General features: G+C 52.5%; 2 protein-coding genes across 7 annotated transcripts in view; one reads left to right on the top strand and one right to left on the bottom strand.

Moving 5' to 3' along the window:
* Window positions 1-41: 41 nt before the first annotated feature.
* MRAP (melanocortin 2 receptor accessory protein) lies at window positions 42-12,696 on the top strand. 4 transcript variants are annotated; one of them, XM_066370351.1, is made up of 4 exons: window positions 42-289; window positions 8,908-9,007; window positions 10,401-10,496; window positions 11,050-12,696. In XM_066370351.1, the coding sequence occupies exons 1-4, from the start codon at window positions 184-186 to the stop codon at window positions 11,324-11,326; spliced, it is 579 nt and encodes a 192-aa protein (XP_066226448.1). In that variant the 5' UTR covers window positions 42-183; the 3' UTR covers window positions 11,327-12,696. The 4 variants fall into 4 exon arrangements, with proteins under 4 accessions (XP_066226448.1, XP_066226452.1, XP_066226449.1 ...); XM_066370355.1 differs by lacking the exon at window positions 10,401-10,496 and adding an exon at window positions 10,930-10,948 and having other exon boundaries at window positions 11,050-11,179; XM_066370352.1 differs by lacking the exon at window positions 10,401-10,496.
* Window positions 12,697-12,841: 145 nt separating this feature from the next.
* Window positions 12,842-22,231, bottom strand: part of URB1 (URB1 ribosome biogenesis homolog) — a 70,341-nt gene continuing 60,951 nt past the window's right edge. For 2 of the 3 annotated variants that reach the window (XM_066370348.1, XM_066370349.1), the window contains exons 31-39: window positions 21,909-22,069; window positions 21,283-21,394; window positions 19,606-19,712; window positions 19,017-19,160; window positions 17,929-18,038; window positions 16,375-16,572; window positions 15,462-15,703; window positions 14,542-15,141; window positions 12,842-13,585 (exon numbers count right to left, since the gene is read on the bottom strand). In XM_066370348.1, coding sequence (XP_066226445.1) covers window positions 13,404-13,585; window positions 14,542-15,141; window positions 15,462-15,703; window positions 16,375-16,572; window positions 17,929-18,038; window positions 19,017-19,160; window positions 19,606-19,712; window positions 21,283-21,394; window positions 21,909-22,069 — 1,856 coding nt within the window. In that variant the 3' untranslated portion in view covers window positions 12,842-13,403. Of the gene's footprint in view, window positions 13,586-14,541; window positions 15,142-15,461; window positions 15,704-16,105; window positions 16,290-16,374; window positions 16,573-17,928; window positions 18,039-19,016; window positions 19,161-19,605; window positions 19,713-21,282; window positions 21,395-21,908; window positions 22,070-22,231 lie in introns of those variants that run through there. The other variant, XM_066370350.1, reaches the window with a different exon arrangement.

The raw sequence follows: 22,231 nt of genomic DNA, 5'->3' as shown, positions 1-22,231 counted from the left end.
GATGGAAAGCTCGGGCCTGCAGGCACACTCCCTGACTGCTTTCCAGCCAATGGCTCCAGTCCGTGGGCAGGCCCTGGGCCTGGAGACCACAGACGCACTTGATGACCACACAGATATCCTGGGCCCCTCTCTTCCAAGGACAACGCTGAGTAGCTCTGGAGGTGCTGCCCCCAGCACACAGACATGGCCAACGGGACCAACGCCTCCGCCCCACTCTACAGCTATGAATACTACCTGGACTACCTGGACCTCATTCCTGTGGATGAGAACAAGCTGGGAGCCCATAAACGTGAGTCCAGTCCCGCCCCGGGGAGGCAGGCTGAGCAGAGGCGGGAGGCTAGCCCCGGGGACTTTTCCTCCACTGGCTCACTAACTTGCTAGCTGTCCCAGGCGAGACGGAGCAGGACCCTGCACTCAGAGAGAGAAATGAGTAGGGGGTCCAGGGTATCTGTTATCTTCTGTGATGAGTTGGGAACTCGCCTCCTAAGAATCTAAGGCACTCTGGGAACGCACGTAGTAGGCCTTTAAGATGGATTTCTCAATAGACTGTTACACATTTCTCCATGTATAAGATGCAACTTTTTTCGAAAATTTTGGGGACTAAAAACTGGGTGCATCTTATACAGTGGTTGTAGGTTTTTTTACTTGCATTTTCTGCTTTTTCTCACTTGATTTTGCACTCGTTTTTTTTGTTTGTTTGTTTGTTTTTTTTTTTAAATAGTTGCAGTATTTTTTTTTTAATATTTTATTTATTGATTTTTTTTTTTTTAGAGAGAGAGGAGTGAGAGAGAGAGAGAGACAGAGAGAGAGAGAAGAGGGAGGAGCAGGAAGCATCAACTCCCATATGTGCCTTGACCAGGCAAGCCCAAGGTTTCGAACCGGTGACCTCAATGTTCCAGGTCGATGCTTTATCCCACTGCGCCACCACAGGTCAGGCCTGCACTCATTGTTGAAGACAGTGATTCGTCATCAGACACAGATGAGGACAAGCTAATGGATGGGAGTTTTGACAGCTGATGAGGAGTTGTATGAATTTTATGATGAATAACCCTTGAGTTCAATAACTTGATGTAATACATTTTATTTTCAAATTTCAAGCCCAAAATTAAGGTGCGTCTTATACAGGGAGCGCCTTATACATGGAGAAATACGGTATCTGGGGTTCTGGTGAACAAAGTGAATTTCTTCACAAAGAAGATTTTGGGTGTTCTGTTGTCTGGGTGCCAGCGTGATAGAGGGTCATTTAGTCCATCCCCTGTGAGGTATAACTTACTAATTTCTATTAAAATACTCACTGACATTTAGTCTTCACGGTCTCAGGAAGTTCAGCCAGAACAGCCTGGCAGCTCACCTTCCTTCCCGTTCTTATCTCTTGGGTCACTCAGTACTTTGTCAGCAATCTTCTCCAATTATTCCAGCTCCTCCGTCCAGATGACACGTCAGCTGAGGGAATAGGTGAGCATGAAAACAAAACAAAGTCTTGACACTGGGGCCCTGTATCTTTTTTTTTTTTTTTTAACACTCATTGGCTGGTTCTCATAAGTGCCCTGACTGGGGATTGAACCCGCAGCCTCAGTGCACTGGAACGATGTTCTATCCACTGAGCAACCTGGCCAGAGCACTATCTTTTTCTCTTAAAATGGAGACCACTTTGTTATTTCATAACAGAACCCCGCAATCAACAAGCAAAAAAGAAAAAAATATATATGGCCAAATGAGATGAGAAGATAATCACAGAAGAGGAGACTCAGATGGCTGAGGACTTTGAGAAAATGGTTGTCTTCACAAGGACACAGGGAAAAGACCGGGAAGGGGCCGTGAGATGCCCTGTCATGCCCATCGAATGGGCAAGCAGGAGTTGGGGTAGGAAGTAGAGAAATGAGCGCTGTCCCATGTGGCTGATGGGGTGATGATCGGGTTCGCCCTGTTGGAAGCCACTTGGCTGGCACCAGATGTGAGACCGGGAAGCTGAGTGACTTGCTCAAGGGCACCCAGGAGGTGATCACAGACGGGGATCTCAGGGCCAGGCTCCGGGGCATCAGGACTCTTGTCATGATCAGCGGCAGATTCACCAAAATGCATGAACAGCTCTTCTGCCCCGGTGGCTGTCTCTGCCCTGGCTCTCAGCGGTAACTCTTTGTGGAATGAACAAGTAGACAGTGCTCGCCTGCCTGCGTCGTGCATTTTCATGATGAGTGTCTGTGTCAGCTGTCAACTTACTGCCTCCCAGCGCTGAGTGTGCCCACATCTGGGTGACGATGGATGGGGTGGGGGGGTCACTCGAAAAAAGCAGGTGACCTTCCTTGCTAACAAATGCAGCTTCTTCTCCCCATCGGTTCCTCTGGGCTGGGTCCTCTCCCCAGTTAAACAAACCAGGAAGCATCACACCTCAGTTCTCCACAGTGGGCACATGGAGGGCAATGATGCTGGGGCACTATAGGGTGAGTCTAGGAGGCAAAGCCCTCGCTCAGATCGTCTCCTAGAAGCTGGCCTGGGCAGCTGGCCAGGAGGAGGCAAGCCAGGCTGGGTTCCACTTGTGCTGAGTAGAGAAGAAGGCAAAATAGAAAGAAAAATACTGGCGGGACTTGTGTGTTAACAAGCAGGAAGAATTTTAAGATTTTTGTGTTTGTGCCCACACACTGGAATTGATTCCATCACGCTGGGCAGGGCATTGGAAATTTCAAGGGGCTTATACGTTTCCTGGAGCATCCAGTGCTGAGCTGAAGGCTGTGGGCTGATCTTCCCAGAAACGGCTTGAAATCTGGTGTGATTCTGTTACAGGAACTGGACAGAATTTTTTTTTTTAATTCATTGATTTTAGAGAGACAGAGAAGGCGGGGGGAGAGAAAGGCATTCATTTGTTGTTCTGCTTAGTTGTGCATTCACTGGTGCCCCAACTGGGGATAGAACCCACAACCTTAGTGTTTCGTGATGACTCTCCAACCAACTGAAGTAACCGGCACGGGCTGTCAAGGATTTTTACCATTTTGATTTTTATATGTGGCTTCTGACTATATCCTAGAAAGGTGAGGAATCTCCCTAGTACTGTTAAAAGTCCTGAAAATGCACATCTCTTTCCTGGGGTCCTCCCCTTTCCCAAGCTTAGAGAAACCCAGCCCCACACCCTAAGGCAGCAACACAGAGCATTCTAAGATGACAAGTCTGACCTGCCAGGGAGCTGGTCTGAGGACTGCCCTCGGGCAGTGCCTGGCTTTCAAGCTGTGTCCCGTACCTTCGGGGTGGTCCTCTTCTTTTAATTATGGGTTGGGCAGAATTGGTCATGGCCCATATTGCTTCCATGGATGCCCTGCCTTGGGCAGCTTCCCTAAGAAGGCAATCTGTCTATCCTCTGCTCCAAGAGAAGGACAGAAACACACCACTGACCCATCTGTTCTGAGCACAGTGGAGAATTCAGTGTCAAGATTGAGCCAAGGACCTATATAACTCTCTCGCACGCTTGCTTAGTGATCAATTTCAGGTTACAACTTTAACCGTGACTTCTCACTCTTCAGCAAATGGCGGTCCTGTGGGCACACCATCGCAGTGAGGAATTTTAAACAGAGATATGAGAATATGTGCTCGGAGCAAAGTTTCCAAGGTGGACCCACGTGGATGAGCTATGCTTTAGTGATGCTGCTGTTGCTCAGGAACTTCAATTCTTCTTAATATATATATTTTTTATGTATTGATTTTTAGAGGGAGGAGAGAGAGGAAAGGGGGGGGAGGAGCAAGAAACATCAACTCATAATAGCCACTTCTTTGTGCTTTGACTGGGCAACCCTGGAGATTTGAACCAGCGACCTCAGCATTCCAGATCAATGCTTTATCCACTATGCCACTACAGGCCAGGAGAGATTCTTCTTTGGGACCTGACTTTGCGGCCACAGCACATTCTATGAAACATCTACAGTGATAAATTATGTGTATTTTTGAGGTTGTAAATTTGCTTTTGGGAACTAGTTAATCATCATGAAGAAACCAGTGAATGAGATTAAACCAGGCAATACGACCCAGGTGTCAAACGTAAAACATGACCTCAAAAGGTAGCAAGATTGGTGTGTGTCCTGGAAGATAATTCCAAAAAAGAATTTATAAATGTTTATGCATGGTGGATAAGTGTTTACAAATGTTTGATCAATATATGTGTTTTAGGAACATTGATATGATTCTGTGGTAGAGAGAGGATGATTATTTTGAAGGTTGGTATTCATTTGGATCTGTAAGTTTTGGTATGTTAATTTAGAAAGTCAGGTTTTTTTTTTTTTTTTTTTTTTTTTTTTTTTTAATGATTCAGTAAAGAAAATTGGTCACAATTAACAGAGTACCAGCTGAAACTAAAGTTGATTTCTCTCTCATGTAATAGTCAGCAGGGTGGGGAGCTGGGTCAGCTCAGGGATCAGCTTCCTTCCAGTTCATTGCTCTGCCATCCTGGGACAGGGTCCCTCATCCTCATGCTCTAAGCCAGGGGTCCCCAAACTACGGCCCGCGGGCCACATGCGGCCCCCTGAGGCCATTTATCCGGCCCCCGCCACACTTCCAGAAGGGGCACCTCTTTCATTGGTGGTCAGTGAGAGGAGCATAGTTCCCATTGAAATACTGGTCAGTTGGTTGATTTAAATTTACTTGTTCTTTATTTTAAATATTGTATTTGTTCCCGTTTTTTTTATTTTTTTTTTATTTTTATTTTTTTTTCTGAAGCTGGAAATGGGGAGAGACAGACAGACTCCCGCATGCGCCCGACCGGGATCCACCTGGCACGCCCACCAGGGGCGATGCTCTGCCCACCAGGGGGCGATGCTCTGCCCCTCCTGGGCGTTGCTCTGCTGTGACCAGAGCCACTCTAGCGCCTGGGGCAGAGGCCAAGGAGCCATCCCCAGCGCCTGGGCCATCCCTGCTCCAATGGAGCTTTGGCTGTGGGAGGGGAAGAGAGAGACAGAGAGGAAGGAGGGGGGGGGTGGAGAAGCAAATGGGCGCTTCTCCTATGTGCCCTGGCCGGGAATCGAACCCGGGTCCCCCGCACGCCAGGCCGACGCTCTACCGCTGAGCCAACCGGCCAGGGCCCCGTTTTGTGTTTTTTTTTTACTTGAAAATAAGATCTGTGCAGTGTGCATAGGGATTTGTTCCTAGTTTTTTTTATAGTCTGGCCCTCCAATGGTCTGAGGGACAGTGAACTGGCCCCCTGTGTAAAAAGTTTGGAGACCCCTGCTCTAAGCCATGCTCTAACACTCCATGTTTGGGGCAGAAAATGTGGTGAGAGAATAAGGGACACAAAATAGTATAAGTCCACAGTCCCTGCAGAAAGACTCCAAGAAACTGTCCAGTTATAGTTCCATGCACATCTCATTGGCCAGAACCTTGTCACAACCTTGCAGCCACCCCTAGCTGCAAGTTGGAAACTGTCGTGTTTACCCCGGGCAGCCATGTGCCAAGATAAAGGTAGAGGTCCTGTTGCTACTGAAGTGCGAGAGCAGAATTTAGGATTGACAAGTCACGATGTACGTCACAATTACCTTACTCAAGTCTTATATTTTTGTGAGCTTGAAGGATGCAGTGATGTCACTTGCCACAACCCTCTTAACAGAAATATGGTTGTATTTATAGATCATGTCACTACCATTAAAGAGGAGCCTATGCCACGTGCATTACGCATACAAACTATTTTATTAAATCTGTGCAGTTGTCTATTAACACATACTATTATCCCCATTTAACAGATTAGGAAACAGGTTCAGGGATGTAAAAATCTCAGACTGTCTGAGATCCTAGCTAAGGAAATGGCAGTCAGAACTTGAAGTCAAAATTATCGGTGTCCAGAGCCTCAGGTCTTAATCCCACTGTTAGTTCCCAAGAAGTGGAAAATCTTGACATTAATCTTCAACTAGGACCTGAGACTCATATATGAGTAGCATTTGGAGGAAGGTTAAAACTGAGGCTTAGCTATTTTCACTCAACAACACTGAGGTCCCTGCTATGAACAGGAAGTATTTGAATTAATTTGCTAACTCTGAGTCTGGATGAGAAATCCCCAACATGAAACGCAGCCTACCCATGCCATCTGGAACCTTCCCTTGTCAATCCACTGGGGCTGCCTCACTCCCCTCATTCTGCCAAGTATGGCCCCAGAAAGGAAGGAAGGAAGAAAGAACTGAGGGTGGAGAAAAGGGAAGGGAGCGAGGGGGAGGGAATGATGGTGGGAAAGGAAAGTTTCCATGGCCCCCCACCAGTGTCAATGTCAAGCCAGCCTGGTGCTCATTGTGAAAACAAGCCTCGTTCCCAGCACTGAGGAATGATAGCTTTGCCCTTGGACAAAATGTTCTCTCTGAGCCCTGAGGCTGAACCTTCCGCAGGAAGAGGGAAAAAAAACCCACCATTTTTTTGACCGCCTTTCTCAACAGAACGTGATGAAAAAGAATTTAATACAGGAAACATCAACTGATCGCCTTTGGTCTGACTTCAAATGTCACTTGTCCGTGGCTGTGACTGTGTTCTGTGAAAGATGGTGTCTCATCTCCTGCTCGTGTGTGGGAACAATGACCCAGGGCAGGAGCAGAAGAGGCCGAGCCTGTGGGGCGCTGGGGGGAGGTGCGGTTGGGGAGTTTCCAGCCACCAGGGTTTTGACAGAACCTCTCTCTCCAGGCGCTCAAGACCTCCAACCCTACTTTCTTTCTTTTTTTTAAAAAAAGATTTTATTTATTCATGTTTAGAGAGAGGAGAGAGAGAGAGAGAGAAGGAGGGAGGAGCAGGAAACATCAACTCCCATCTGTGCCTTCACAGGGTATTGAACCGGCGACCTCAGCATTCGAGGTCAATGTTTTATCCACTGTGCCACCACAGATCAGGCCCTATTTTCTTTTATGAAGGAGAAAGGATAACTGCCTTAAAGAACATGTTCTGAGAGCTGGCCTACCTCCTACTGTGAGGGTTATAAATACATTGTGACTGTGGGACAGAGCTGAGCTGAAGCCGGTTGTAGAAGATGCCACAACGACTGGGCTGGAAGGGCTAAGTCAGAGATGGCTTTGGAAAGTCCGTAAGTTTAGGACAGAGAGTAATACCTCACTCCCATCTCCCAGGAGCCCAGAAGGTCCCCTTAACCAGTCTAGTGCCCTAGGGTGCCACTGTGGGTGCCTCGGCTCAGGGACAGAGAGGAGCATGTGAGAGCCAGTCTTGCTCTCCAGTGCTCTTTTTTTTTTTTTGGTATTTTTCTGAAGTTGGAAACGGGGAGGCAGTCAGACTCCCACATGAGCCCGACCAGGATCCACCCGGCAAGCCCACCAGGGGGCAATGCTCTGCCTATCTGGGGCGTCGCTCTGTTGCAACCAGAGCCATTCTAGCGCCTGAGGCAGAGGCCACAGAGCCATCCCCAGTGCCCAGGCCAACTTTGCTCCAATGGAGCCTTGGCTGCAGGAGGGGAAGAGAGAGACAGAAAGGAAGGAGAGGGGGAGGGTGGAGAAGCAGATGGGGGCCTCTCCTGTGTGCCCTGGCCGGGAATCGAACCCAGGACTTCTGCACGCCAGGCCGACGCTCTACCGCTGAGCCAACCAGCCAGGGCTGCTCTCCGCTGCTCTTGTCTTTCGGTGCGTGCGTGCTGAGCTGCCGGTGCATTCAGAGGTGGTGGGGCTCTGATTCCTTTTGCAAGGTCTGTCTTTCCCTTCTTCTTGTATCTTGCATTGGATGCTGACTGTTAGGGTCTGAGATCGACTCTCATGAGTCCTTAGTGACTCTCTCCACTGTTTTGGGCCATAGAGAGTCAAAACACTCTACACAAATACTGTTACTCACCCCACAGGTGACTCCCCAGTCTACCACCCCATTCACGTAGCTGTTTGCGCAGTTGCTCACTCCCTTGTTTGCCCTCCATGAGCATCCTTCCATTGGAGCAGCGTGCACGTGTGGCAGGGCAGAGTAAGCTGTGGCGGCGATGCCGGGTTCAGAGGAGGGGTTGGCCAGAGTACCAGCGCGCCAGGCCGGCCTCCTCTGAATCCTGAGCAGGCGCTTGCAGAGCCTGGCTTGATAGGCACTTAATAGACACCTGCTGGTTAGCATCTTTCTGTAGCTTCCTTTGGTCATACCTGTTGGTGGCCAGCACATCCCGGTTTGGGGCATCCTGTTCTGGGCTCATGGGCATGTCTGCGATAAGATGACGTGTGGACACTAATTTCGAGCTGATGCTTTGTGCCCATAACCATGGTCACCACCAAGAAACCCTGCCATGTTGCACCAGTCCCCCAGCACCTTCATGAATGTTCTTGAACTGAAGCCCAGGGAACGGCATCTTCTGGCCTGCCCTGATCTGAGGCTAAGTGTGTTTGCTGGGTGTCCCTGTCCTTTCAGCCACAAGTACAGCCATAGCAGTCACTGCCCCTGCTGGCCTGTCCACCTGAAAGGGAGGGCCCAGCTCTGTCCACGTTCCTAAGCAGGCTGGCCAGGACAGGCCTTGCCCAGCATTCCTGCGACGGGACGGGAGCACTCTGCCCTGAGCACTTCCTCCTTCTCTGATGCTGCCCCTCGTGGGGCTGGTCCTCAAGGGCTCTGGCAGCCCTTTCAGGGGAGGGGAGGCACCCTGCCACATGAGCTGTCCCAGCCCTTTTTTCTCCCAACCAAGGAAAACGGAAGCAGGGAAACCTGTCTTCTGAGCAGCACCAGCTGAAGAAAGCTCATCCACGGGGTACCGCTTGACTCAGTCACTGCCTTCCCCTCAAAAGACAACCACTCTTAGCCCACCCGATGGCCAGGGACTCTGGGGAAGCCCCTTCTGCTGCCCTCTTACTTTCCCACAGCCGCAGCTGAGGCCGGAAGAGGAACACCACCGCTCGGCCCCACCCCCACCGCACGGGGCCCTCCCTCCCCCTTCAATGGCGGTAGGTGTGACTCGCTGACTCTGAGCTGCACCTCTCCCTCCTGCAGACTCAGTTGCCATCGCCTTCTGGGTGAGCCTGGCTGTGTTCGTGGTGCTGCTGTTCCTCGTCCTGCTCTCTATGTCCTGGGCAGGCTCCTCGCAGGCCAGGTGAGTTGGGCAGGCGTGGGGGTCTGGGCAGCTCACACAGCTAAGCAGTGAGGAATTGCATGCCCACAGTGAAATATTACTCTCCCCTGAAAAGGAATTAAGTACTGACACCTGCTATAATACGGATGAGCCCGGAGGATGTTATGCTCAATGACAGACGCCAGACACAGAAGGTCATCTATTGCTCGATTCTCCTGATGTGAAATTTCTAGAACAGGCAAATCTATAGAGACAGAAGATTGGCCTTAGCTAATGGATATCATCTTCTGTGGATGATAAATCTATCATCTATCTAAAACAGACTGTGGTGATGGTTGCACAACTCTGTGAACATGCTAAAGCTCACTGAATTTTGCATTGTAAACGGGTGAATTTTATTATATGTAAGCTATATCTCAAACTGTTAGCTACAACAGAGCCGAAATGATTCCCATAGGTGTTAGGTCTTGCCAAGCAGCTCACTAGGAAAGGGGCCCTAATATAGGCACCTGTGGCTACCACTGCTATTGAAGGCCTCCTGTGTGCCTCAGTGGCTACATTGGAGGTTAAATCGAGGAGCTCTAAGTAGTCACTGGAGCCTGGCTCATCTGTTAATTCTCCTGTGCTAGACCATGGACCTACCACCTCTAACTTTCCTGTCTAGCCTAATCTGCCCCCCAGAGCCACTGCCAGGGGACCCCCTGCTGCCTCGCTCCCTGCTGTCACTGACAGGACCAGGGGTGGGCAACGCTGCCCTTCTAGGGCTGAAACCTGTGGCTTGGCAGAGAGCTGGGGCCAGGTGGCACTGAGGGGTCCTGGAGGAAGACAGGTGGGATGCCACATGGACCAGAGTCTCAGCGAGTAAAATCACGAGTTAGCACAGGAAGTGGGAGGCAGGGAGGTGAGCGGAGCTGTTTTGAGAGAGGGAGGCACGAGGAGCCACGAAGCCAGAGAGAACCAGAGGGTAGCCCCAGCTGAGGGGGGCACACGGCCAGCTCCTGTGAGAATCTGTGATCTGTGTACCAGCAGACCTGTCCCCTCCCATGCCCTGCCCACCCTGCCCACAGACCCTCACCTGCCCAGTCCGCATTCACCAGGCCACACCCTGTGCTCACATGTGGGGAGTGGAACCAGCTGTGGAGCAATGAAATGAAGAGTCCATTCTTCTCCTTCAGGCCTTAGAACTCCTGTTGAATTTAAGCAGATTTTTACCACCCAGAGACACGGGGGGAGGGGGGGGTGTTAACTAGTGAAAGCACCTGTCTTCTATGTTTCAAGGTGACTTGCAACGAGTCCTGTACTAAGGACAGTTTGCAAGGACAGCCAGGCACCCTCCCAGTGGAAAGCTCCCCAGTCTGGAGACCACGGCCAAGGGTCCTATGTGTCCCTGTCTTTTGGGTTACCCCTTCACCAGGCATATCGATGACATAGCTCATCCTGACTGGCTATGCAGCTCAGTAAGGACATTGCTGTCCTGGTGCTTTGTGGCCGATGCAAAATGCTCAGGACGGTGAGTGGATTCCTGAGTGAGAGTTAGGAGTGAGAGCTGTGAGGTGCTCCCCAATGAGGTGCTCTCTGCATGCTTATAAAAGTCACACTAACATCTTCTGAAAGGAGGGCTCTGGTCCCCTGGGTCCCTCCCTGGCCCTCTTCATTCATGGGAGGGTCACAGCCACATGTACACTGGGTCCCCAGCTTAGATGCCTGTCAGTATGTCACCTCGCCTCACCCTGAGGCTACAGATGCAGGGACCACCGCCCGCCACTGATAAAATGGAAGGCAGGTGGGAGGCCCAGCACTTTGAGCACAGGGGAGGTCACCATGGAGGGCGGGCCGCTGGCAACCCCCCACCCCAGGTGTTCATGGACATATGAGGGAAGTGACCTTGAGGGAAAGGGCCAAGGGACAGGTCACCATAAAGCACTTCCTCCATTTCTCCACAGGGCGAACTTCGTGAGCTAGGTGCCTTCCCCGTGGGCTCGGACAGGCAGGAAGGTGGGACATAAAGCCCCTGGAGGACTGTCCTCTGACCAGCCACGTCTCCTTCCCATCTCTGTCCACAGGAACAACACTCAGCACCACCCCACATGCCCCTGGAGTCTCCGCCTCGCCCTCCCCCTCTGCGTCCAGAGGTACCTGCTGCTCCACAGGGCCCCCCAGCAGACCCCACAGCCCCGCCAAGCTCAGCCAGGGTATCTGATGGCAGAGCATATGGCCCCCACCAGCAGCTGCAGCAGCAACAGCAGCAGAGTCCCTCCGCCTCGAAGCCCACAGCCCCCCAGGGCCCCTTGTTCTTCTGTGGGAACAAGCCCTCAGGGGGACCCCCATGGTCTCAGCTGACGTCAGCCACAGGCCCAGCCGGACTCCCCTTGGAGACAGAACTGACTCCAGCAAACCATGGCCACTGCCAAGTGACCTGGTGACTCAGACCAACCTGGACACACACACCTCCTGAATGCCACTACATGCAGCAGGCGGTGTAGCCATGCCACGGCAATGACAGGCACGTTGACATGTACATGTAAATCTGCATGGACCACCCAGGCAGCAGCCCACCCGCCTGAGAAGCAACCCTGACACTGCAGCTCTTCAGTGTGCTTCTCCTGTTTCCTCACGGCCAGTGTGCACTTCGAGAAGGGTAAGGAATAACATATAAATGAAGATTTAAAGATAGTCACTCACCACCTGACCTGTGCTGGCGCAGGGGATAAAGTGCCGACCTGGAACGCTGAGGTCGCCGGTTCAAAGCCTTGAGCTTGCCTGGTCAAGGCACATGTGAGAAGCAACTACAGGTTACTCCCTGCTCCTCCCCCCGCCCCATCTCTCCTCTCTCTGAAAAGCAATAAATAACACCTAAAAAAAAAGTCACTCACCCATCTTCACTGTGCCCCCTTTCAGCTTCAGCTATTACAGCTGTAACAGTGTATCCATCTTGAGCTTGTGGGGCTCCTCTGTACCTTCTTTAGCACACCCAGGGCCCAGCCGGGCCGAGCTGGTCGGGGGACCATGGTCAGAAGAAAAGACAAGGGAACATTGAGCTCGAGATACAAGGAAGGGGCGAGAAGGGAGCATGCACCGTCTCCCACTCGAATCTGCATGTAGGGCCTGACTTCAGACTGTTCACAAAGGATGTTGTGGTCGGTGTTTGGGGGAGACGTGAAGGGGAGAGGGACTGCTCCTTGCTTCCTGGCCATGAGCCGTTTGTTGATAAGGGGGACTGGATGCAGAGAAGCAATACTTTTGTCCTGGTTAAAAGTCTTGTTATTTAAAAAAAGCAGGATGGCCTGCCCTGTGGTGGCACAGTGGATCAAGCATCAACCTGGAACTCTGAGGTTACCGGTTTGAAACCCTGAGCTTGCCTGGTCAAGGCACATATGGGAAGCAACTGCAATGGATGCTTCTCACTCCACTTGACATGTCTCTCTCTCTTTTTCCTCACTCTAAAATCAATAAATAAAATCATTAAAAAGAAAAAAGAAGACTCTAAAGAACACTGGAGGTATAAAAAAAACTGTAAACACTGAAGCTGAAACCAAGCCATTCTCAGTGGTAGGTACGTTACATGGGCAAACAGACGGCCATCTCCTGGGTGACAGACAGCTCCACTGCACTGATGTGTGACAACGGCCACAGACCCCAGAGCCCTGGTGTGCAGGACAGGTATGGGCACACGCAGAGCTTTACATGATCAGGCTACAATTTACACGTGAAACCTGTTAAACTTCCCATTCTGTATGTGCCCAATATGACACCAATTAATATAGAAACCTTAAGAGCCAAATCCTGACCTCTAAAATGCAGGTCTCTGTGGAACAAAGATAGTCTGTTAACATCAATTAAGCAAAATACAAAAACTTAGCAAAAATAGACATTTATTATCAAGTAATAAAATTCTGAATCTCCTCTTTGGAACACAATTTAAAAGACACAGGCTGCCTTATCTAAGCAGAGCTCAAATCACTTTTATCCTTTAAGGATTTGATGTAATATCCTTTTATTTAATAAAATAATTAAACTCTGACAGGAGCTTATTTATTTAATATTTAAAAAGTTATACAAAGCTTTGTTATGACTTCTTACAGAAAGACAACATAAAGATCTCTGCTCATGATCTCATATCTGACAGTTTTGGACATTCTAGTTTTAATACACAGGAATCCCTAAGTGCTCACAAGTATTACCTCACTCTGAGTATTTCCTCCAAAGAATGACAAACCCCCGAGAGGAAGGGCTGGCCCCCCTGATCACGGATGGCCACAGCCACTGTAACGCTGACCACTTTACACAGTCTCCTGAGATTTATTGGTCAAATAAAGTCAACTTGTCAGGAAACACAAATTTGTCACTTGCACGCCTTCCATGAAAAATGACTCAAACTTCTAGAACCCGCCTGAGGCGCTGGCCGGCTGGCAGGGAGTCAGGCATCTGCAGCCAAAGCGGCGATGTCCCTGCAGAGCCTGACGACAGCTTCCTGCTCACCACTCGGCATGTCCCCTGCAGCATCACAGACCATTTGCACGTGGGTGAAGAGGGTGTCTGGGCACTGGGCCCCTAGCCAGATGTCCTTGATGTATAGAGACAGCAGGAAGGCCGCAGAGGCTGAGGGAGAGATAGACAACAGGGCCATCAGAATGCACAAGTCTACTTGGCCAGAGCAAGTCATCCCACTCACACATGGGGACACAGGTTAAGCACCCGACTGTGCCCTGTACCCGTGGCCACCAGGGTGAGCAAGTGGATAACAAATTAACTTTACCTTTGCTTAACTTTGGGGTTTATCATTTTTGTTCACTAAGAAATCTTTTTATTTGGTGAATGCAGAAAAGGTTGCTACAAACCAAGTATCCCCTTGGTCTGACCGCCTGAGTCTGAGATGAGTGTCACAGATCACCTCCCATCCTTACCCTGAGGCACAGCGGGGTGGGGGAGGGGCGTCTTCCAGGCAAAGACTCACGTCTCCAAGTGTAGCCAGATGCCAGGAGTCACCTGCTGGGCTGCCAGCCCTCTCACCCTTGCTCCCCAAGTCCCCATGAAAGGGGCCAGCCTCCCAGACGGGGAGCACATGCAGAGGTCACAGCCTTCCAGAGCGGGGAGCACGTTCAGGGGTCATAGCCTCCCCAGTTCTTTCTCAAGCTTGAGAGCTTTGCCATTTACTCATTCACGCATCTAAACCTTCACCAGGCACCCACTGAATGCCAAGCATGTCAACTGGGTGTATCTACTTGTGTACATATAGGTACACGTTTGAACACACGTATATATCTGGCCACAATGTAAAATGTAGTTTGTTTGGGAAAGGTGGACACTTAGGAAAGCACTGGTCTGCAGGGAGGGACAGACCCCAGAGGGACACGAGGTTCTGAGTTGAGCACCATCTTCCACTACAAGATAATCATCACTAAAGGTCTGACCCGAAAGTAAAGACACTGGCTTCCCTGCCCTTCACATCAGGGCCCCATGGTGGCTGTCCATGGTCCCCTGCGCTGTGCTGAGGGACCTCTCCCTGCCCACCGCCCACACCACCTCCCAGCCTCCGATCCACAAGCCACCATCACCTTGTGTGGCTTCCTCCTTGTCGTTCAGGGAAGACAGGCGGAGGGTCTCAACGACTTGGGGGCAGGGGATCCCCGCCGGGCCCAGGGCCGCCACCAACCGCAGCATGACTGTGCTGAGCAGGCCAGCCCCACCCTGCTTGGGCCCCACCAGTCCCTCCACATCGCAGAGCTGGCTGTACAGCCTGAACACGCCACTCTTCACCACACTGTCCTTAAGAAGCTCGGTCACGACTGCTGGCCATGGCACAATGTGCCTCTGAAGCCAGCCTAGGAGTCCCACAGCCTCGGCCCTGCTGAGCGGATGCTCAGCTGCTGACCACAGAACCCAGCGGGCCACCAGAGAAGCGATGACAGTCATGGGGCTCGCTGCATCACTCTGGGGGGCAGTCCAGTCCTCGGGCTCCTGAGTGGGTTCAGGGCCTGGGAATGCTGGCCCCCAGTGGGTCAGTATGGACCTCAGGAAGCCCTTGCATGTCTCTAAGCTGGACGCCTGCATCTCAGGGTTGGCCGCCTCCTCCGCCTCCTCAGGCCTCCTTTTCCGGCCCCGAGGGCCTCTGGCTCGGGCTGGCGCAACAGGCTTGTTCTTGTCCTTGAGCATTTCTGTCACACACAGAGGAAAGACGGTGACACTCGTGTCCCCACAGAGTGGGTGGGGTGCACAGTGAAGGGGAGGGCAGCTCACAGGCACTGAGGGTTGGCTCTGCCCCACAGGACAGATAAGCCTGGTTCTACACTGGGACTGTCATCTCTACCATCATGGGCAGTATGGGACCGTCACTGCCGCTGTCACAGGTGGGCTCCCTGATGGGGAAGAGCGGGTGCAAAGCCAGGCCTCCCTAAGTCCCCTCCAGTAGGAAATGCTGCTCAGAGAAGGCAGGTGTGGCTGCTCTAGGGGACCCTGGGGGACACGAGACACGCACTCAGCAGCTCCTTGACTTGGAACTTCTCTGCAGCAGTTCGCAGGTCCTCTTGGAGCATGGCATCTCTCTCAATGAGGCTCCACTTATGCAGGAGGACAAGGATGTCCTTGGTGGACAGCACCATCTCATTCACAGTGAAGCGGTCCATGTCCTTGAAGGCCTGCAGGACAGTGGCCCGGTACCTCAGCACGGAGTCCAGTGTCCCAAAGAAGCTGGTCAGCAGGGTGGAGGCCAAGGTGGGCCTGTTGGGAGGAAAGCACTGACTGAGCAAACTCCCTCCCAGCCCTACAGCCCTGGGCGGGACTGGGGTGGGGGTGGGGCAGTCAGCACCACAGCACGGGCTGGCTCCCCTACAGCAGCTGTGAGTGTGGCCCCGGCACACGGGACAGCAGGAAGTGAGTGCTTGGGGAACAGCTCTGACAGAGGGTCTGGAGAGAGCTGAGCTTTCCTGGGAAAGTGAGAGTATTACAAAGGGTCAGATGAAAAACTGAAGTTTTTATACAAATTCATGGACAAGGAGCCTCTGCAGGCTGAGGCAGAGGCAAGTCTGGGAACACCCTAACTTTGTTAGATCAAGGTCGTGGAAAATGTTTTCTACAAAATGTCACTTTGAGTGCTTGAATCAAAATATCAAGGTAGACGGGGTGGCTGCGGAAAGTGACCTGGTGTGACACGGTTCAGGTTGGCAGGGCCTCAAAAGGAGCCCCAGAAAGCTGAAGTGCAGAAGAGGAGACAGCTGAAACAGGGTTTCCTGATGTCACCCCAGCTGGCGGCAGCTCTGAGGCTCACACCAGGCCGACCTTGGACGGGTGCTCTGGCCGAAAGCCCCTGTGGAGTGGTGACCAAGGGGGACAGTGAGAGGGGACAGCCATGGTGACCATCCCAGGGTCAGGCCTGGCGGGGAGGGGCGTACCTCAGGTGCCTCACGAGCACAAGGAGAACATAAAGGAACTCATTGAGCAGGTGCAGGGCCAGCAGCTTCGGGGGCTTCTGGGGCCCGGGCGGGCATGGAGGCTGGCTGCCCCACTCCAGTCCCCTGTCCCCCAGTGTGGTCACCCACAGGGTGTGCAGCAAGCAGATAATGTTGCAGAGCAGCTGAGTCTCCAGGAACCTGCAACCGAACATGATGCTTGCTGTCACATGCCCTCCCTCCAGGGGCATCTGTCAGGAGGGCTGTGGGAACCACAGAAAAGGGTGATGACGCTGGTGGCAGTCCCAGGCGGTGGCCCGCAGGCCTCCCCTCCCTAACAATTCTGCCTGCTTGTCCCCCCACTGCAGCCCCAACAGCACATGGTCTAAGTAAGGACGTGCCTGCAGCACACTCGACGGCAACACAGCGCAGGGCCCGACTCTCCCAGCCACCAGATGGCCACCGGACAGCCATTAGAAGCCCCAGCCAGGGAGCCGTCCCGCAGCTGTCAACACAGGGTCAGCAGCCAGGAAGAGACAATGAGCCAGCTATGCCTTCTACAAGTCAGGAACAGTCTGGAAGCTGATGTCTAAAGATACATTCTAGATTCAGGATATTTCTTTCTCAGAGAAATTTTTAAAAATACTTTTTAAAACTGCACAAAGAAAAAATAAATAAGAATACACCAAGGGCCTGGACACCTGGGCTCATCAGAGCAGTGAGTTCTCTGAAAGTACGTTCTCTCCCAGCAGGTACTGTCTGCTGGGACAAGGCTGTCATCCTTCAGACGGCCTCAAATTCACAAGATATTAGCAATCAAAACAAATCATGCTGTGGACTGACCTGTGCCCCCCATTCATATGTGGCTGCACTGGAAGTGGGGCCTCTGGGAGGTGATCAGACTCAGATCAGGTCATGAGGGTGGGGCCCCAAGGTGGGATCAGTGCCCTTCTAAGAAGGAGAGGAAATACCCCAGTTCTCCCTCCCCACATGAGGACACAGCAGAGAGGTGGCTGTCTGTAAGCTAGGGACAGAGGTCTCACCAGGACCCGCCCACAATGGCACCCCTGACCTCCGACTTTAGCCCCAGAACTATGAGAAATTTAATTCCTGGTGTTTGAGCCCCCGAAACCCCCCAGTCTTTGGTGAGTCATTATGGCCATCTGAGAGCCAGGATGAACATCCACTCGAGTACCTCAGCCCTGGGCAAATGGTGGAGGGCTGTAACCCACTATCACATGAGGCCGCAGTCCTGAAACCTCAGATGATGCCGGCACTCCAAGGGAGGACCCAGACTGCAGGACAGACAGAAGAGTCAGTTGGTGGAGCTGCCACCAAACGCAAACAGCAGCTGCACCTGTCACTCCACTCACTCAGATTTAAAATTAGGAAATGCCATTGTGGCACCACCAAGGAGTTGGTTACCAGCCTATGGTGGCATCAGAGAACAACATGAGTTTTACTGGGTACTTCCAGTGGGCACTGAAGCCAGCAGCAGACACCACTGTCTCTGTCCCACCCACCCGCCGGGACACCACTCATGCACAAAGTGCTTACTTGCTCTTAAGGCTGTGAAGGACCCATGTTAAAAGGCTGTAGTCCCGCAGGAGCTCATAGGCAGATTTGGTATCCCGGGCAGCGTTCTGTAGAATTTCCAGAATCCAATTCTGAAAACCCAGAACAAGAGGTTACTCTTCATGGGAAATCCTGCTTGATGGAAGGGACACTCTGGCAGTTTGAAGGTATGTCACAGTTACGGTGGTGGGGGCACACGTTGCAGGGCTAAGGCTACAGGACTGAGGCCGTGCAGGAAAGCGCCCTGCCCCGCGGGTGAAGCCAGAGGACGCTGGGGGACACCCCCTTCTGCTAATCTGTCACAAGGAGCCAACCCATGGGCAAAGGCGCAGCACACCACACAGCCTGAGCTGGGGGAGAACGCGGACCCACATTCAGCCCAGCCATGGTGGACCTGCCCCGGAACCGTGCACTGGTTCTGGGTTTCTCACAGGCTGTGAGAAACGACTATACTCAATTTAGTTTACTCAAATGTGTTCCTCACTCCCATTCACCTGCATTCTATATAATGTCAGAAACAAAGCTGACAGGGCTACAAATTAACCAAAATACCAAAGGCTCTACCTAGTTACTCCTTCCAACTGCCCACAGCAATGAGGAGGCTCCCACTCAGGCTCCTGGTCTGGGGAGGGCTGTTGAGCAGAGCCCCTCAGCTGCAAGGCAGGCTGCGTCACCTCCTGACTCCTGCTTCCCAGCGAGTTTTGAGGGCCTGCAGCTTCTGAACAATGTAGGAAATTCAGGAGCCTAAGCACCTGTCATTTGTAGGGATCATTTTTTTCTAAGTCCTCAGCCAGTTCTGTGGCTCACGCTTCCTGGTTAGCATAAGTGTCAACACTGCACCTGCACCCACACAGCTGCACCTGCTCACAGACATACGGCATGGACCTGTACCCACACCCCATGCACCTGCATCACCTCGTTTTCCCTCCTGGAAAGTCAGGCTAATGTCAACTTAGTAGGTTTGTCAGGCCCAGGCTGGGTTAGAATTTACACAAACTTGACTCCCAAGTAAAACCTTGAGAAAGAGCCTAGACCCTCCAGACGTACATGAGCTTGCCGGACGCACCCACCTGCGCCACGTGGTCGCACAGCGGGCTGTTGAAGAAGGACATGATGATGTGGAAGACCCCTCGCCGGGCGTAGAGCTGGTAGCAATGCTTGTCACGGATGCCTTGCCGCAGGAGCCCAAACAGCCACTCCCGCTCGGCGTTTTGCTGGAACCCAAACGACACACTGCAGTTCAAGCCCCTGAGCTGACCCCACCGTCCACACGGGGAGGCAGAGGCCACAGCACAGCAGCCCTGACCTCCTTCCCTGATTACTGGTGAGACCTTAGGTCTGCTTCAGTCAGGAGTAAAGGAACAGGCTCTGTTTAAACACTGAGCCGTGCTAACTCGGGCAGGTGTGCTATGAAAGCACAGGTAACGCTGCCCAGTGACTCACAAGGAAAAGGTAATGATAACACCACACTGCACAGGCCTCTGAAACGAGGTGTCTGAAGTGTGAGAAGCTACCTGGACATGCGATGCGTATCATGAGGAGTATTCCCCTACAGAAGCCAGCGTGGGCCTGTGCCGTTCAGGGCCTCTGGGCCTTCCCTGCTTGTGAGCGTGCCGGGTGCAGCCCCTGTGCTGGGGTGTGTGGCCCAGGAAGCATTACCTGGAAGTCCGAGCTGTAGAAGAACTGGAAGAAGCCGGGGACTTTGTTCATGTTCAGGTGCTCGTGTGCCAGCAGGAACTTGTTGATCTTCAGGTACATGTGCTCCTCTGAGGACAGGCAGACAGGCACTCAGGAGAGGCACCGACAGGACACCCAGGTCTGCCGCCGTCGGCGAACGAGGGTTTGGTGACGGGACCCGGACCCCAACCTGTAGGGCTTCTGCATTTGCATCCTGGTTATTGCTTCTTGCGACCGGAGTGCAGAGACTCCAGGTGTACACTGCACAGACTTTCTCTGGGGCTCAGACACCACTGCAGTGAGGCTGCCCCTCGCCCAGGCATCAGCCACTGCAGAAGTGTCCATCAGCCCGCACAGGGCCAGCGCCACTCCCCAGCCTCTCACCGAGGGAACTGCCTGGCAACAGGGCTCAAACACCCTGGGTTGCTGGGCTGTGGAAGGCAGCGGGGCAGATGTGGGCAGACACCTCCTCCCACCCTCGGGTCATAGCCTCTGGTCTGTCCAGGCCACCTGCAGCCAGCCTCATGACCACATGAGGTCTGATGCCCAGGCAGTACAAACTGGACGGGAGGCCAAGATAACCACCCTGGCTTGACCAGGTGGTGGCGCAGTGGATAGAGCGTCGGACTGGGATGTGGAGGACCCAGGTTCGAAACCCCGAGGGTCGCCAGCTTGAGTGTGGGCTCATCTGGTTTGAGCAAAGCTCACCAGCTTGGACCCAAGGTCGCTGGCTCGAGCAAGGGGTCACTTGGTCTGCTGAAGGCCCGCGGTCAAGGCACATATGAGAAAGCAATCAATGAACAACTAAGATGTCGCAATGAAAAACTAATGATTGATGCTTCTCATCTCTCTCCGTTCCTGTCTGTCCCTATCTATCCCTCTCTCTGTCTCTGTAAAAAAAAAAAGATGACCACCCTGGCAGCCTCTGCAGGACAGTTTCTCAGGACAGCTTCTGCTTAAGGCCTGCAAAAGGCTAGTCATTTGTTTCCTCTCTGAACAAAGACCCATGGAACAAAAGTGACGTAGGAGCAGATGAAAATCAGACCCGAAGGCTAACAGCAACATGACTAGAAACAGTTGTGGGGCCTCGGACAAGCTACTCAACAATAGGGCTTCCCCTGAAAGTGACCACGTTCCATTCAAAGCCCTGTGGTCCCTGATGGCACTGACATTCGTGATTCTTCATTAATGACAAGGTCTCATGCTGGACTGACCTGTGTCCAGCAGCTGGGTCACGGTACCAATCCAGTCCAGGGCTTAGTGCACCTGTACAGGGATGCCCAGGCCCAACACCTCCAGTCACGGGCCCAGCAGCCAGGCTGCCTGCTCGCCCCCAACACTGAGGAAGCCCACGTTCGGCGCCCTCTTGGTACCTCAGGGCAGGCCCGTCCCCCTTCACAGTGTCCCATGGGCTGCGTGCTCGGACCTGCTTTTACCCCGTCTCAGCCCTGCACACAAACAAACCCACAGTCCTCCCCACCTCACACTGCCATGTGTTGGCCTCCCCACGTGTGTATCCTGGACCTTGTGCCATTGGGGCCCACAAAGCACTCCCTCACAGCCACCATGGTGACCAGCCCTGTGGCCCTGGCCTGGCCTTCTGTGCACACGTGGGACAAATCCATCTGCTTAGCCTCCACCTCCTCCCAGCAGTGGTACCTGGTTTCAAAATCTGCAGGGCTGCTTTGGCAATGAAGAGGGCCAAGGTAAAGGTGAGTCTCATGTTCTGAGTACGGATCCCATTCCGGACGACGTCCAACAGGTAAAGTACCTTAAAACCAGGAAAAGAAAAAGACTATTTTCAGCACCGTGACCAGCCTTGCCCCATGCAATCTAAAGCATGGCCCTGCAGGGTGCCAGCTCCTCATGTCCCAGGATGCCAATGACATAGCCATGAATCCTTTTGCTCTTCCCTGCTGAGCCAGGCATGTGCCATGGCAGAGAGGACCCTGCCGGCACCTGACAAGCCAGTCTGCTCCTGTCCTGACCTCCCCGGGCTGCCCAGGCTGGATGCTGTGTCATGGAGAACGGCCACCTTAATCACTCAGATTAAACCAAAGAGACAGCTGGCAGAAGTTAAACTGCTTCGCCCAACCACAACCCAGGAGTGTGTGCAAGAGGAGACCTCTCTCAACTCCCTAGGGGCTGAAGACCCGAGACAGCCTCAACTGTACACCTGCAGGAGGGAACGCAGGCCTCCCTGTGTTCAGAAATCCTTCTAGCAGGCAGACCAGGTACAGAGCCAGTCTCCACAGCGCTCCAGGTGCACCCTCCGCCCCACTTACCTGGGGCTGCTCTCGGAACCGGGCCCCCTCCACATGCGAGTAGTAGGCGGCCAAGATGTAGTAGGCTGCGGCTCGCATCTGGGGATCATAGCTGCTGAGGGCTGCAACAGTCAGGCCCAGAGCATTTGAATCCAAAAATTTTCGACAATCCACCACAAATTCTATGGGAAATAAAATATAGCATTACACACACACACACACACACACACACACACCTCCATGATGTTTGTGTAACACAGTGAATTAAATTTCCTTTTGCATTTCGCCAACATTAACTCCGTATGCTAGATACAAGAAAGGCACAGCAAGTCTCTGACCAGCTT

This window comes from Saccopteryx leptura, chromosome 2 (assembly GCF_036850995.1).
Source record: "Saccopteryx leptura isolate mSacLep1 chromosome 2, mSacLep1_pri_phased_curated, whole genome shotgun sequence".
Classification (NCBI taxonomy): Eukaryota; Metazoa; Chordata; class Mammalia; order Chiroptera; family Emballonuridae; genus Saccopteryx; species Saccopteryx leptura.
Note: the sequence above shows the minus strand (reverse complement) of the source record. Positions and strands in the feature narration are given on the sequence as shown.

Coding starts and splice junctions, on each gene's coding strand:
- MRAP (XM_066370351.1), top strand. CDS start 184: ATGGCCAACGGGACCAACGCCTCCGCCCCACTCTACAGCTATGAATAC. Junction 290..8,907: donor CAAGCTGGGAGCCCATAAAC/GTGAGTCCAGTC, acceptor TCCCTCCTGCAG/ACTCAGTTGCCATCGCCTTC. Junction 9,008..10,400: donor GCAGGCTCCTCGCAGGCCAG/GTGAGTTGGGCA, acceptor CCCCTTCACCAG/GCATATCGATGACATAGCTC.